We start from the raw sequence: 15,996 nt of genomic DNA, 5'->3' as shown, positions 1-15,996 counted from the left end.
TCTCCTTGCCCAATAGGAGAGCTGCTTCTCTTGACAAGCGGCCCTACAATCCAATGGAACAGGGAGACTTGAGCAATAGGGCGGGACCAAACACCAAGGCAGTTAGGCACGCGGGCGGGCACTCTCTCGGACCGGCCAGTGAAAAAGAGGAACAATTTCACGGACAGCTGTGTCGACCAATGGAACGCGCCGAGCGTCCGTGGGGCTCCTGACAGAAAACCCCCGGGCGCAGTAGAGAAGGAAGGAGCGGGGTGGGGCGCATGCGCCGCTGCCGTCGGTGCGAGGAGGCCGTGGCCGGGCAGCGGGGAAGCGGCGGGTCCTTAGGGCTCCGTGCGGGCCCTGCCCGCTCCTAACGGAGCTTTCCCTCAGGCGGAGGCGCGGGGCGACCCGCCGGGCGCTGCGGAGCTCGGAGCTGTGTTTTATGGCCTAGGAGGAGGCGGAGGCGGCTTCCTTCCCCGAGCCGTTGGCATCCCGGAGCCTGCCCTGCCCGCAGCGATGGAGGAGGGCAGCTGAGGGACCCCGGCCCATCCCTTGCCCTGGGGCGGGCCCGCACTGTCAGCTTGGCCCTGTGGGGTGCCCCTCCCTGCGGCCTGCACTGGGTACCGGAGATGGAAGAAAAGGAGCGGTGTGGTAGCATCCAGCTGGCACCTTGAGACTGACGGGATCCGTATCTTTTGCTTATCTCTCTGCTTTTTGTTTGTTTTTTGTTCTGTGTGTGCGTGTGTGTGTGTGTGGTGTTTTATGGGGTATGGGAGAAAGGAGGTGGTCGTTAAAGCCAGCCATCAGAGGCGGTTACTGAATAAACTGAAGCACGAGAGGGGGGTTGGTGAGGTGAGAGCAGCCCTTGCCTATAAAATAAAGGGGCCACAGGCTACTGCTGTGACTCTGAGGAAGGGACCTCGGCCTGCTGAGTTTCTCACCTCCTGCCTCACCATCCGCCCTGTGAGAAGATGAGTTGCGTGCCATGGAAAGGTGACAAGGCCAAATCGGAGTCCCCTGAGCCGCCCCAGCTGCCGCCGCTACATATTTACCACGAGAAGCAGCGCAGGGAGCTGTGCGCCCTCCATGCCCTCAACAATGTCTTCCAGGACAGCAACGCCTTCACCAGGGAAACCCTGCAGGAAATTTTTCAGAGGTATGGCACTCTGCACTGACTGAAGCATTTGCTTCCTTTGGTGCTTAGGGGGATTTGCTGGTCTCATTTTTGGGGACAAATAGAATTATTCAGAATACACTGCTGCTTTGAGTTAGCATGGCTCTTTTTTGCCCTGTTCCTTTCCTCTTTTATTTTTTCTTTTTTCCACAGAGAAAATCCCCTCTTATTCTTGTTTCTCAGACTGTTCAACGTGTCTGAGAGCTTTATTGCTTGTTCTGCTATGTAGTTGCACTGCATCCACCTTAATGCATCTTCTTTTTTCTGCCCCTGACTCCTATCAGTGTGTTACCTTCATGCAGTAAAAGATCTGGGCAGTGAAGGTGGCTGGGATGACAAAGGGTTCATCGTGAGAATTGATAGTGATAGGACAAGAGGGAATGGTTTTAAACTGAGACAAGGGAAGCTTAGGTTAGATTTTAAGAAGAAGTTTTTCACCCAGAGGGTGGTGACCACTGGAACAGGCTGCCCAAGGAGGCTGTGGATGCCCCATCCCTGGAGGCATTCAAGGCCAGGCTGGATGTGGCTCTGGGCAGCCTGGTCTGCTGGTTGGAGACCCTGCACATAGCAGGGGGTTGAAACTAGATGATCATTGTGGTCCTTTTTGACTCAGGCCATTCTATGATTCTGTAAAAACTTCTCAATTTAGTACCGTAGAACTTTGATGCTGGACATTAAAGTTTTGTCAACTTACTCAAGCAGTTAAATGAAATTCCTCAAATTTTGCAGCCTTTTTTATTTCCTTGCAGGGAGACCCTGCTTACCAAACAGGATTTAATCTCAGTAGCTAGAGCCATGTTTTCTGCAGTGTTGGCTGAGCTCTTCCTGGCAGCTTCATGTAGTTACTAAAGGCATTCTTGAGTCTTACACGGGAAATTGTAATTGATGAATGTGCCTTGCAAAATAACTCTGTTGTATGGCTGTTTATTTCATCTTGTTTAACACTTTGTGGAGTTGTCTTGAGGGTGCCTTTAAAAATTCCAATGACTTTAATTGATGAAGCTAAGGAATGGGGAAGTAAATGGAGTCTCCCTGTAGCATTTACTCTCTGTATCTAATCTTCACTGAGGTTATGGTTGAGTCCTTATTTCCAGTAGCTGACAGCACATTGTGTTAGTGAGGCATAGGGAACAGCTCTCCATGGCAGCAGTTAGGCTGGAGGTGCTGCTGGACAAAGTTCCCTGCCACTGTTGCTACCACCCTAAAAATCTGAAATTTTATTGAATTGGGGCTCGGCTTGTCATGCGTGTGCCTTCCTTTCTTTAGTGAACAAAATGTGGTGATAAGCAGCAACAAATATCAGATGGAAGTGCTATTTACAATGGTACTGTAAATAAAATGCCTATTCATGAAGAGGAGCTGATCAACAGCACTTTGTCCAGCATAAAGGCTCTGTGGTTTTGTTCCAGAGTAGCAATTGTCAGAGCTGTAATCACTGATGGATTTCTACTGGCCTGAAGTAAACAGAGGCAGTTCCTGTGGTGGAAGTGGTGTGATGATCTAATTAGTTGGTTTTCTCTGGGTGTGGTGAGGGAGAATTAATGTGCAGCATGGAACTTCTCAGAAAGCATCGAGGCACTCATCTGGTGAGACCTCTTGCCCCAAAAGGAAGAATTTCTTAAATTCCAAACTGGTGTTGTCTCCTGTTTGTCTTCAGATGGAGGTATGCAGGCTGATCCAACCCCACAGCAGTAGTTGAAGCAGCATTTGGGCAACAATCTCAAAAATATGGTTTGAATTTGAGGTGGTTCCGTGGAGCCAGGAGTTGGACTCTGTGATCCTTGTGGGTTCCTTCCAATTCGCAATGTTCTAAATGGATGAGCTACAAGGAATGCATAGCAATTGCCTCCTCCTTTGCCTCTCTGTGGAGTTGCTACTTGTTTGTAGCTCTTTGGCTTGACTTTAAGTGGCGTGGCCTTAGCCATGCTTTATACATCATTTTTCCACATGTTTTTCCCATGTCTAGTCATACACTGGGTTCTACTGAATATGACAAAAAGACTGATGAGTATTTTAATAAGCTACAGAAACGTCGCTAGGCATTTTTTTTTTTTTTATTTTTTTTTATTTTAAGCTTAGTGTTGACATGGTAATGAAATCACAAATGAGCTTTCCCTAGCTCTGACCACATCCCTTGGAAAATAATTGAAGTGTGTTTCTTAATCCTTCATTTCCCTTTTGCTGCATCCCATTGCTCCAGGCCAGTGTAGCGTGATCGTTATCATCATCTCCAGTATGTGCCAAAGCATGTCCCGAGCTCCCCTCTGCTTCTGTAGTCCTCCCTCTCTTCTTTCCTCTAACAGGAGAACCATCTTTTTGCTGTTTCTCTGCCTTTTGTTTCAGGAAGTAAGATCGCTTGTTCCTGTTGTTGCCTGGAGATGCCAACAAAACCACTTCACTCGAGTCTGTTTCTTGATATCTGGTTAGAAAAGAGCTTTGTGTTGGAGTTGATGAAGGTCTGTGACTTTGGGAAACTCAGAAGGATTGTTGCCTGTAGTTCTGTTCAGCTTCATCAGTCTTGCCCGGATTAATCTCTAGATAAATAATGTTATTGTTCCTTGCTTAGTCCACAATCCTTCAGCTGATGGTTGTGTACCATATTGAAGTGTATGTGAGCAGAAATGAGACAAGGTGGCTTTTGATGAAGGCTTTCTGGTGGGTAACAGTTCTGAGTGTCACCTCTGTTTTTTATCATTTCTGGGCCTTTGTAAGTTACAGGAGAGAACAAAGATAAGTGCATTCTTTCAGCCTGCAAATAAGCTAGTCTTTGGAAAACTGTGCCACAAGAGGGTGCTTGTGTAAACCAAAGGGCTCTTAGCTGGGAGGCTTTCTTAGCTTGCCAGCACTCATGAGAGATACTAGGTTGAAGCAGTGTTCTTGAGGAATTAATTGTAGCCCAGTGCTCTTGCTTTATGGTGATGCTGGAAGGGCTGTGACGAGCTACAGAAGCATCTGTGATCTGTAAGACGTGCCAGAGACTTGGAGACTGGGAACTGATTTTCTGCAAACGTCCCTGCCTTGCTGAGAACTGCTCAGTGGCAGATATTAGTAGATTTTTGTGTTACCACACTGTTTGAGGCTGTTCTGCTGCAGTTTGCTGCCCTGAAGGAGAACAGAACTGATGTGGAAGGTTATCTGCCTGTACCTTATCTAGCCTCGCTTGGTCTGAAATGTAACACTCACCTGGTCAGGGGGGTTACAGGGGTCAGAGCTGGCACGAAGGAAAGGCAGAGGAAACATGGATATAAGGTGCCACGAAACATCTGAACCTTGTGCCAGCACAGCTAGTGGAGTCCTCGCCAATCAAAAGAGCAACCCATCACAATGGAATAGAGCTAAGGCTTGGCTTTCTCCTGTTTGCCATTGCATGACCTTACTCTTCTGGGCTCTCAGTTTCCCTCTGTGCCCATCCTCCCAGCTTCTGAAGCCCATTTGTCCTCCTCACATTAACTCACTATCTCGTTGTTTTCTCTGCTTGCAGTGCTTATCCTGAGAGGGGTGAGGGTTGCATATCTCCATCTCTTATGTCTTGTATCCATTTTCGGTATTTGTAGACAGTAAAGACTTTCTCACCTCTTTTGCATATTACATGATGGACTCTGATTCTGGATTTTTGGATTCTACAGTCATGCAAGTGATGTCTAGGCAGGTTTGGTTTTGTTTTTAAAGCTTAAAAGGTGGTTATTTTATTTTTTTAACAGCAATGACAGTGCTTTAGAAACTTTCAAGCCCAAATATTTCCACAGCTTTTCGTATGAACGTTCTTTTCACTTACCACTGGGGGAAAACAACCTTTAACTGCAGGCAGCCCACCCTGGGTCTCATCTGCTCTTAAAGACTGCTGTTGACTTCAACACCTGAAGCTGTGGTAGCTGTTGTTCCAAATGGCAAACTTAGCATTTACTCCAATTCTGAACTAGGGGAAAATAATAAAAGTGGCATCCTGAAATACCAGTTCAATGCACGTGGAATGTTGGTAATTTTTCACTGCAAAGCTAGAATCCTTGGAGGTTTTGCTCATCAAAGTAATTGTTAATGCATTATTTAGCCTTCTCAGCCTCTTGGCTTAAGGGAGAAGGGGCAGGTTGAAATAGTTCACTTCTAAGAAAGCAAATCTCCTGAAAACAGACTTCAAGTTACCAGCAGTTTTGGAATATGGGTTTGCCAAGCATCTGCTAGAGCACTTCTTGTTCTGTTTCCAGGCTGTCTCCCAACACCATGGTGACGCCACACAAGAAGAGCATGCTAGGGAATGGGAACTACGACGTGAACGTGATCATGGCAGCGCTTCAGACCAAAGGATATGAGGCAGTGTGGTGGGACAAGCGCAGGTATTCAGAAATTGTGTAATTCCAGAGATGGCTGCCAACTGTAAAGCTAAAAATGAAAACCAAGAACCAGATGGCATTCAAATACCAGAACGTAATCTTGTTGCTGTTTGTTTTCTGTACCCTTGTAGGGATGTTAATGTCATTGCCCTGTCTAACGTGATGGGCTTCATCATGAATCTGCCCTCCAGCCTTTGCTGGGGTCCCTTGAAGCTCCCCCTCAAGCGGCAGCACTGGATCTGCGTCCGGGAGGTGGGAGGCACTTACTATAACCTCGACTCCAAACTCAAGATGCCTGAGTGGATTGGAGGTGAAAGTGAGCTCAGGTAAGTCTTCTCCACCCCCTTGTGATGTGTTTGTGGGTTTGTATTCAGGTATTTCCTGCTGGAAGGGGTGAATTCGTTCTTAGACACGTAGTAGTGGAAGCATTTATGGCTGAATTGTAGTACCAAATATTTGATGGTAATAAGATTTGCTTACATCTGTGTGGTGGTTCTGTGCTGATGGGAAGTTCAGGTCCACCGCTCCTCTCCTTCACTACTCCTCCTCAAAAGAACAGTGGGGAAAAAATAGGATAAGGACAGCGTGATTGCTCAAAGTTACCAATGTGGGCAAAGCAGATTCAGTATATGGGGATTAATAAAATTTATTGTCTACTATTAACAGAGTAGAGCAGTGAGAGCTAAAAGTGAACTAAAAACACCTTCCCCTTCCACCCCCAAAGAGGCTCAAGGGAGTTGGGGCTGCAGTCAGTCCGTAACACTTCATCTCTGCTGATCTGTAGTCACTCTGCCCTTGTGTGAGCATGGGGTCCCTCCCCCAGCGCGCCATCTTCTCGTCCTGATCCCATGTGGGCTTCCCATAGGCTGCAGCTTTCCAAGCACTGATCAAACATGGCACCATACCAGAAGGCCCACCCTTCAGGAACTGCTCTGCACGATCCCTGTGGGAGGCAGCCCCTCTCAGCTCTCTTGCCCCACAGACTGCAGGTCTGGTCTAGGACTTCTCCTGTGGGGGCTCTCCATGGGCTGTGCCTCCTTCAGGCCACGTCCACTGCTGCGCTGTGGGCTCCTCCATGGCTGCATGTGGAGATCTGCTCTCCGCGGTGGGGATGGTGGAGGGGCAGGGGACAGCCTGCTCCTTCATGGGCCTCTCCTTCATGGGCTGTGGGAGCACCTCCTTCTGAACTGAACTTGGTGCCTGAAAGGCTGTCTTATCTCTCCGTTTTTACTCCTCTCTCCCAGCTGTTGTTGTGCAGCATTTTTTTTTTCCTTTCTTAAATCTGTTCTCCCAGAGCACAACCAGCATTGTTCATGGCTCAGCTCTGGTCAGCAGTGGGACCTTCTGGGGCAGCTGAAGCTGGCTCTGATCTGATGTGGGGCAGCTGTTGGGTGGCCCTTCCCACTACAGAAAAGCTTCTCTGCATAAGCCCAATGTCATTTATATCTTATTTGTGTGAAGCTAGGAAAATACTTTAGCCAACAGAGGTTTCTGAGAGCTCAGGAGAGCCTAATTTCATCTGTTACAGAGCTGGCTCTATCACTAGCAATCACTGTCACTCTGTCACTAGCAAAGGCCAAGTCTGACACCAGTGAGTGATGCCTGCAACTAAATGTGCTGTGCTTCACTGTCTCCTCGAATGTGGGACCTTTGCCTCTTCAGTACTGTGTGTTCCCAACAAAATCTCCTCAGATTAGGAGTGCAGCCCTATTCTTGACTGTTTGCCTATTTCAGTGTACGTTGCACATCTGGTTTGATTCCCCTCTGCTCTTCACTCTTAATACAGATGGTTGGTGTGATTTGCTTTGACTGTAAAACCTAACCTGTCCTTAGTTGCCATTCTGCTGCCATTCTGTCCTGTTCTGAAGTGTACAGATGGCGTTGCTGTCTCAACTAGACTTGTTCTAACTTAAGGGAGCAATATTTCCAGCGCCTGTCATGTCATTCCAGTCTTGACAAATTGGTTATAAGCCTTTTGTGAGCTCCCAGGGTAGAACAACACAGTGCTGGATCTACTGTGCAGAACTAATTGGAGGTTTTTTTTTTCTTTTTTGTTCCAGTCTTGGGTGTGCTGTTCTTTAGCAATAAATAAGGGCTTCCCACATGCTGAATTTGAGAAGTTGGGCAGAAAGATATGGGAGAAAGCATTGATTTGATTTTAATGGTTATTGAATTGCATCCATGTTTGGTATGAGGAAAAAGCATATGGACAAGAAAGGGGCTGCAGAGCCGTGTCAAGCGGCTGAGTGGTTCTGTGCTGCTGTGACCCGTGATGATGACATCCTAATGGCAGTGTTTTGCTTTTTTTTTTTTTTTTTTTTTTTTTTTCCTGCTTGTTTTTCCCACAAACACGTGCTGGATTTGTTGAAGTTACTTTCAGTTAAAGTGTGGTTCTTGGTCTTGGACACCCAAAGAAACTTTGTTTTTAATCGCTGTTTTTGCCGCCTTGGAAAGCTGGGGTGTGACATCTGTGTAGATCTCTCAACTGAAGCGATCATGTCTATCTGATTCTGCAATAGCTTGCTGGGTAGAGATGTATTGAATCTAGAGCTTTTGTTCAGTTTTCTGTCAGAAAATAACGAGGTGAGATGATGTTCCTCTCATTTCTTGTCATATTTGCATAGCTAGCTGTGTGTAGTTGTAGAAGATTGTAGAAGTTCTGCATTCAGTTGTGCTTACTCCTGTTTCTCCTTACTGTAGGAAATTTTTGAAACACCAGCTAAGAGGAAAGAACTGTGAACTCCTGCTGGTGGTGCCAGAGGAGGTGGAAGCACATCAGAGCTGGAGAGCTGACGTGTGACCTGGACCAACTGTCCTCTCACTACAGCTCTGCCCCTTTCTGGAACTCATGATGTCCTGAAACCTGGATAATGGGTGCCCCAACTCTTCTCTTCCGGAACTTCCTTTGTTAGGCTCTTTCCTTTCTTCCTTGGTGCAATAGGGCGGTGGCGTAGGACACTGGGGGTAGTGGGTGGGGGGTACTGAGGGCAGAGTGGAGGAAACTGGAAGCCATTCAACTGATAGAAAAGATGAATGAGCTGGGTGCTCTTCAGCTAACTAGAAGGTGTTGCTCTCTCTAAAGCTGTGCTTCAGGGCCAGGTTTCTTGGAAGCCTCCAACCTCTCTTTCTCTGTGTTGCCCAAGGCTGTGTATTGTGGCACAGCGTTCCTTTAGAGCTCACTGGGGAGGAGCAGGGGCCAAGCACGTTGTCGCTCCTTCACAAGCCTCTCCCTCCAAAACAAGTTGTCTTGAAGGCGACTGTGACTTGTAAGGGTCTCTCAGGACACACTCAAAACACTAGGAATGGTAGGGTGTTCAGCACGACCCTCTGCTTGGTAGGGATGGTTTGTGCCCAGAGTTAGAGGGGAGGGGTGAGTTTGAAAAATAAAAGAAGTCGCCTTTCAGAAAATTCTTTGAGTAACTAGAGGATTCTTCCCCAGTATCTCCAAGGATTTACATGGCCAAGTGGTTGTTTGGCAACGTGTGGCTTGCTAAGGCAGTGCAAAAACAGCAGGCACAAGCTAATGGGGGAGTATCAGGTTTCTGAACTAGAGGCTGAAGTCTGCCTGGGTTTTGTGCTATGTTGGGTTTTAACATATATATATATTTTTTTTAAACATCTGAAGCTATTTTGGTTTTCTGCATGAACACCCAGTAGTTTAGGGGCTGCTTGGAAAGAAAAATAAAATCTGAAGGGGTTTTAAGAGGAAATAATTATCTTCCAGAAGTCTAGCTCACGATCACAAATGCCACGCAGAGTGTCCCAGAAGGAGCTTTCCTACGAGTGAGCTGGTCACAAAAGGAGGAAAAAAATGTATATAACAGTAACTTGAGGAGGGAAGTCTTATGATAGTCAGCTTCTGCCTCTTGATAGTTATTAGCAGCCAATATGGGAGATGCAGAGGGTCCACCAGAATCATCAGGCGTTAGAGCGCGGGGCCTAGTGGTTGAATCAGCTTCTCTTTTAGTGTTGGCTGACAAACATTCCATTAATGAGTGAATTGCTTTTTCCTCCTCTTCTTTCCATGGGGGGAAAAAAGTGATGAAACATGGAGACTCTAAGAGGGATCTTTGTTGTTTCTCTGTCGCTTAGGCCAGCTGTAGCTCAGTTGCTGCTTCCAAGCAGGAGGAAGCACTGAGCCGAGGACAGGGCTCCTTGCGTTCAGCTCTTCCTGGCTGAGCTGCCATTTGCTTCTCTCTTTACGCACGCGGGGGCTCAGCTAAATGGTAACTGCTGGAAAGGGATGGAGCTCCTCAAACGATGCTGCTCTGCCAGTAGGGAAGTCTCGTTCTGGTGGCACTGGGGCTTTCAGAAGGAGGGCTGTGGGCTGTAACTACCTTTTCTCAGTTGCCTGTCTCTTGAGAGCTCAGCAAAGCGTGAGCAGATGTTCGAAGCCAAGCGAGAGACTGCTAACTCACACCTTGTTACCAAGACTGGAGGCAGTGTGACGACAGGACGAGCGTGGTGTTCGCTGAGCCCTGGCCATCCCACAAGCACCATTTTGCAGTCTTCTGAGCACAGCCTCCAGAAGTCAAGGGCAAATGGCTCTTTATGTTTTAAATACCCAGCGTTTCTAGAACAAGTCCTGTTTCGTAACACATTCCAATGACCAATACCAGCTGGCGGAGTTTTTAAACACTTTACAAGCAGGATGCAAAGCCTGCGGGCATTCTGCTCATGACTTGAAGCCATTTCTTCGAGAGGAAGGGGGAGAAAAAAAAAATATCTCTACAGCAACATTTTTCTATGCTGCGTGAAACCGCACTTTGGAGAAACCGTTTGCATGGAAACTGCAAGCCAATAGATCAGTGCACAATATGCAAAGATGTTTTAAAATATTTTGGGGCTACTTTCCTCTCCTTGTATGTCAGCACCTCTCCTGTGGGGGGGAAAATAGTGTGATCCAGCTGCTCAGGTAAAGGGAAACTGAATGATCACACCCCTGGGGCAAGCAAGGCTGCTGGACAGAGGGTGGGCAGACCAGTCCAGTCCCACTGCTTGGGAGTGGGAAAAGCCCAAGTTTGTTTTCTTGCTTGTTTGGTTTTTGTTAGAGCCTTGTCTTGGGTTTGTTTACAGAGATGTATTTTGTTTAACCAAAAATGGAAAAGAAAAAAAAAAAACATTTCCATATAAATGTCTTATCACTTCTGTATGTTCAACTGAATTGTTCTGTAACAAAGTATGTAAAGGAAAAATAAACTTTTTTTTTTTTCTTTGGTTATAAAACTGAATGATATTAAGAACCTTCAGCCTTGGTTCCTGGTGCTTGAGGTAGAATGGTGAGAATGGTGGACAGAAATTCTAGCACCTCTATGAGAACTCCCTTAAATTACCCCAAATGTTTGGAGTCCCTTCCCTGGGAGATCTGTGCATGAACTGGAAGGGCAGAGCCACTTAAATTTCAGTGGCACCAATGCTCCAGGAAAGAAGCATCCTCTTGAAGGAACATCTATTAAAACCACACTGCTCAGGTTGGATTTATTTAATATTCAATACAAAAAAATATGCAACCGATTTCTGAAATTCTGCTTTATGATGCAGAGGATCAGCACTGATGTGATTTTCATTAACGCCCTCTGCCACTCCCTTGGTACTCACACACGCACACACACAATGTTGCAGTGAAAGTATTTGCACACACATCTTCCCAGAGAATTTTTTTCTACAGGGTACAGATACCCTCAACTCTCCTTCTTCCTTTGCTTCATCTGCTGGGAGAGTTGCTTCTTGTTCTGTCACCGATGCTCTCAGGCTTTGAGTTAGCCAGGAAAAGATTTGTGTTTGACTGTTGCTGTCTGAAGCCCAACTTGTGCCCCAAGGTGGTTTTTCTGGGAAGCGAGGAGTCCAGAACAGGAACTCCATGATTCCAAGTCTCTGTAACCGATTACAGTGTACTGATTGAGCAAAAGAAAACACTCGTGACTTCTACAGGGGAAGAATGCAGACAGGAGCCATCATCAGGTCCAGACAGGGGGCTTCCCCCCTCCCCCACAGTATGAACAGGTCAATGTCCCAAAATATAACCAAAAAGAAAAACAGAACCAAAAAAATAAATGCCCTGACCCAACAAATCAACAGTTCAATATATCATCATCTCAAGGTCTTCCCACACGATACAAATCCAACGTGGCTGCAGCAAATTAGATTTTTCCGGGAAGCGGAGGCAGGGCCCCTGGCATGCCCCCAGACAGCCCTGTGTTGGGTCCTAAGAGAATCTGTAAGAGAGAGAGAGATCAGAAGCTTTGAGGATGCACCTCACTATCCGCCAGTAGGACTGGGAGAGCACAGCGAGGAAGTGTCCACCCCTGGGAGTAGACATTTAGCCCTTTCCCTCTCTGCAACAACCACAAGGTTCAGAGCTTCACCTTGCCAAACCCAGACCCGTGCGGTTGGATGCAGCTGTGCAGGCCAAGAGGAAGCTGCCTCGTGCTACTCCCCCAGGATGCAATCAGAGCACGCTGTGGGATGAGTGAGCCCACAGCACCAAACACATTGCCTTTGCTTTTTGCTTCCAGAGCCGCAGCACCAGCTGATCACTGCGGGACTGAGCAGGCAGCCAGAGCTGCATCCAAACTGCAATGAGGGCGGGCGGTGCAGCTCCAGCCTCACCTGTCGCTGCTGCAGCTGCTGCTGTTGCTCCATCTGCAGCTTTTCGGTTTCAAACACGACGGGAAGAACTAAAATCATGAAGGAGGTGGTCCCGATCCACAGAGCTGCTCTAGAGAATCTGCGTGGAAGAAAACGCATTAGGAAGACGAATCTCGGCAGCACAGTGGAGCAGCACTTGGATCCCTCCTTCGTTCCTTCTCCCCTTCCTCCAGCCCTTAGTCCGTCTGGAACCACCCGGCCTCCTCCCGGCCGCCGGAAAGCGGATCCCTCCGCAGCCCGCGGGCCTCGCCGCCCCTCACCTGTACATCTTCTGCGCTATCGCCAGCGACAGGTCGAAGGTGGCTCCGGCCGCCGAGCGCACGCTCTCGGGGAACATCTCGGTCAGCCCCCACAGCCGCTCCGCCAGCGTCTCGTCCAGCTGCGGGCGACAGCGCGGCGTCAGGCCTGCGGGCGCCCGACGGGGTCATCCCGCTCGCACGGCCCTCCCGGCCATCCCGGCCCTCCCCGCCACTGCGCTACCTCGTCGTCGTCGTCGTCATCCTCCAGCTCGTCCTCCAACTCCTCGGCCTTGCCCGCGCCGCCCTTGGGCAGCAGCTCCTCCGGGGACAGGGACGCAGCGGCAGCCATCACCACCACCACCAGGGACGGAGCGGGCAGCGAGCCGGCGGAAGTGGAACTGCGGACTGAGCGGCCCCGGAAGAAAGGCGGCGCCCACAGCGCCCCCTGACGGCCGGGAGGTGTCACTCCCCAAAATACCACACTGCCTCAGATTCGGGTTCCAACGAACGTTTTAATGTGAGTTTTCATGTAAACGATGCCGAACGCTCGAGAACAAGCAAGGTCAGCGCTCCGCTCGCCAAAGGCCTTGCACAAAGCCAGGCTTTGAATCCAGGCATCTGCCGTGGTACAGATCTCTGCTTACGGGGAGGGCGGTGCTGCCAGGTTGTTGTGGAGCATGTGTACCTGCGGCTAACAGCCATGAGCGCTAAAAAGTGGTGAAGTGCTCCGGGAACAAACATGAGCATTGGTGAACAGTGCACAACGTGACGTGCTGGGATGCAGAGGCACCCTTACACTGTACCAATGCAATACTGCAAGTATCTTGTCCCGTGGAGCTATCTATATGTGGTACCAATACAGCCCAGACACCCGAGCCAGTCTGTGCCTGCAGGAACAGGGAAAGTCTCCCATGACCTCCTCTCCCTTCTTCCTCAGCCACCGCTTCTGTCATTTCCTCCTCCGGATGTGACTCTTCAGCTCCTCCAGCTCCTTCTCCATCAGGTGGGACTCGGCCGTGGTCTCAGAGAGCTGCAAGGCACAGTGAGCAACAGTAATGTGCTCCTTTAAGCACCACCTTACCAGAAGCTTTTCCGATTACACTGTTTTGTGACACAATCTTTCCAGAGGTGTCATTAAAATTTACAGCCACATCTAGCTCCAATGTGAGAAAGCCTTTGCATTTCAGTGAGAGGGAAGCTGAGGCTTCACACTTCACCAAGACAGCCCAGAGAACCTGGAGGGCTATACTTCCTGCTAAGTGCAGTGCCACAGTCACAGAAGCTACTTTCCACATTTAAAACATGGAAAGAACATAAAGAAGGAAAACGCTGAAGGAACACCTATTTCTTCAGGCTGACAGAAAGGCCAAATCATTTAGTATACTCAGAGTATACACACATTCTATTTCAGCAAAGAAACTCTACAGATTTTGAACGTGTAAAGCTGAATTTTGGTTAGTTTAGTGCTGGGGAATTCTGTCACCCATAGGCTTACATACAGAATAGATATAAGAGTGCTTGTCAGGCCACAAGGAAGATCCTAGAGCTTTAATCTTCTGTGACCTGACACAGCACAGCACTCCTGTCCAACTCAGCATTGCTAAGTGCTAAGCCAAGCTCTGCCCCTCGTCTTGCAGAGGGAGCAGATGAAGTCAGACCTTTCTCCCATGTTCACTCCGGCACCAAATTTTTTCTTGCACAATATAGTAAAGCAGGAATGGAGTGCACTCTGCAGTGAGAACCACTTCCTTTGGTGCCCCCAGCACCTTTCACATCAGCATTTCCACCACTGAGGGCAGGCAGAAGTTCAGTACTCACCATGTCCAGCAGAATATCCACCTTCAGACGAAGGAGATTGTTTTCCTCCTCCAACTGCTGGTTGCGTTTGCGCAAGCGCTGCATTTCCCTGCGATCTCCCGCGAAGCTTCCTATTTCTGGAGGAAATAAAGAGACCACACGGAGGGCCGTCAGCCAACCGTGACCACTGGAGGCCCCCCGCGCTGCACGGCACTACCTGCCACCCACTGGCCGTTCTCAAACTTGAGGCTCTGCCCCGTGAGGTTCATAGAGGGAGTGCCGTACTCCAGGCCCAGCTCGATCTCGCGGGTGGATCTGTCCAGCTGCAGAGAGAAGCAATTGTTGAGGTTGGAAAGGACCTCTTAAGATCATCTAGTCGGCCATCAACCCATCACCATTAAACCGTGTCCCTCAGTGCCACATCCACACGGCTCTGGAACACCTCCAGGGACGGTGACTGCACCACCTCTCTGGGCAGCCTGTGCCACTGCAGCACCGCTCTTTCTGGGAAGAAATTGTTCCTAACATCCAACCTGAAACTCCCCTGGCACAACTTGAGGCCATCACCTCCCATCCTATCCCTCGTTCCCTAGTTACTCACCACCACGCCCGCAGTTTCTCCCACCCAAACACACTGGAGGTGCTGGGAGGAACCAGCAGCCCCAACACTCACCAAGTGCAAGTTGGACAGCGAGGCGGCCTTCCGCGGCGGGGTCTTCTTAGGGCTGAAGGTGCTCCCGAAAAGAGGCATCGCTTCCTACCGCCACGTTCCTATCGCCGGGCCGCGTCCCAAGAACACAGTAGGGGCAGAGGCGCGGGCCGTTCGTCCTGCAACGAGTCCCTCCCGAAGGGCCCGCGCTGGGGGCAGGCAGCGGGCACCGCTTGCGAGAGAAGAGCAGACGAGCAGCTCCCCGCTCCCCTCCCGCCGCGGCGCCCGGCTCAGCCCCGCCGTGCGGGGGCGGCGGCAGCCCTCTCCATCGGGATTCGCCTTCGTTCCGTGGGGGCAGCACCGCTTCGCCGAGCGGCGCCTGCGCCCCGCCGGCCCCCGCCGCTCCGCGCTGCGGGTCCGCCGCGTGGCCCGACGGCGGTTTGCGGCCGGCGCGTCGCCATGGAGACATCTGGGCCCCGCCGCTCCGCCCAGCTGCTGCGCTGGGCATGGGGCCTGGCGGCGGGGTTCCGGGCCTCGCGGGGGGAGTGGGTAGGGTTAGTGCGCTGCTGGGGGTACAGCCGTGATGAGACGGGGCTTCAGAGCCTGCCCACACACTGTCCAGTTCAGAGAGCGGTAAGGTCTCCCTTGAGCTCCTCTTCTCCAGACTGAACAACCCCAGTTCCCTCAGCTGCTCCCCATCAGACTCGTGCTCCAGATCCCTCACAGCTCCGCTGCCCTTTTCTGGACACGCTCCAGGGCCTCCGTGTCTTTTGTGCAGTGAAGGGCCCAGAACTGAGCACAGCACTCAGGGTGCAGACTCAGCGCCGTGTTGTCCGTGCACTGAGCAAGGTGAGGGCTGTGGGAATATAGCATTAATATCAGAAAACCAAACTGGCTCATCCAGGGTCTTGCAGGGATTCCCTCAAAGCTCAGGGAAGCAGCAGGAAGTGGTGAGAAGAAATTCATCTGCAAAGAAAAAAAACTGAGGGGAGATGGGGGAGGCCAGTTAGCTCTCACATTCTTACATAAGAGGCTGCTGTTTTCAGTGCAGAGCACGGGAGATGGGGCAGAGCTCACAGCCTTACTGCTCATCCAAGGCAGAGATCACAGAATCATTAACGTTGGAAAAGATCTCTAAGATCACCTGGTCCAACGTCCAGCCCACCCCCACCATGCCCACTG

At 49.8% G+C, this 15,996-nt stretch overlaps 3 protein-coding genes across 3 annotated transcripts; 1 reads left to right on the top strand and 2 right to left on the bottom strand.

The window, feature by feature from the left end:
* Window positions 1-950: 950 nt before the first annotated feature.
* Window positions 951-8,281, top strand: JOSD1 (Josephin domain containing 1; the record flags this gene model as incomplete). Its single annotated transcript, XM_079549845.1, has 4 exons — window positions 951-1,135; window positions 5,356-5,484; window positions 5,613-5,807; window positions 8,182-8,281. 4 exons carry the CDS (start codon window positions 951-953, stop codon window positions 8,279-8,281), a joined length of 609 nt encoding a protein of 202 aa, XP_079405971.1.
* Window positions 8,282-11,621: 3,340 nt separating this feature from the next.
* On the bottom strand, window positions 11,622-12,717 carry TOMM22 (translocase of outer mitochondrial membrane 22; the record flags this gene model as incomplete). The annotated part of the gene is made up of 4 exons (XM_079549099.1): window positions 11,622-11,696; window positions 12,091-12,208; window positions 12,390-12,508; window positions 12,610-12,717. 4 exons carry the CDS (start codon window positions 12,715-12,717, stop codon window positions 11,622-11,624), a joined length of 420 nt encoding a protein of 139 aa, XP_079405225.1.
* Window positions 12,718-13,317: 600 nt separating this feature from the next.
* On the bottom strand, window positions 13,318-14,916 carry CBY1 (chibby 1, beta catenin antagonist; the record flags this gene model as incomplete). The annotated part of the gene is made up of 4 exons (XM_079549254.1): window positions 13,318-13,398; window positions 14,187-14,302; window positions 14,383-14,488; window positions 14,839-14,916. 4 exons carry the CDS (start codon window positions 14,914-14,916, stop codon window positions 13,318-13,320), a joined length of 381 nt encoding a protein of 126 aa, XP_079405380.1.
* Between the last annotated feature and the right edge of the window lie 1,080 nt (window positions 14,917-15,996).

This window comes from Tetrao urogallus (genome assembly GCF_951394365.1).
Source record: "Tetrao urogallus genome assembly, chromosome: 1".
Lineage (NCBI taxonomy): Eukaryota > Metazoa > Chordata > Aves > Galliformes > Phasianidae > Tetrao > Tetrao urogallus.
Note: the sequence above shows the minus strand (reverse complement) of the source record. Positions and strands in the feature narration are given on the sequence as shown.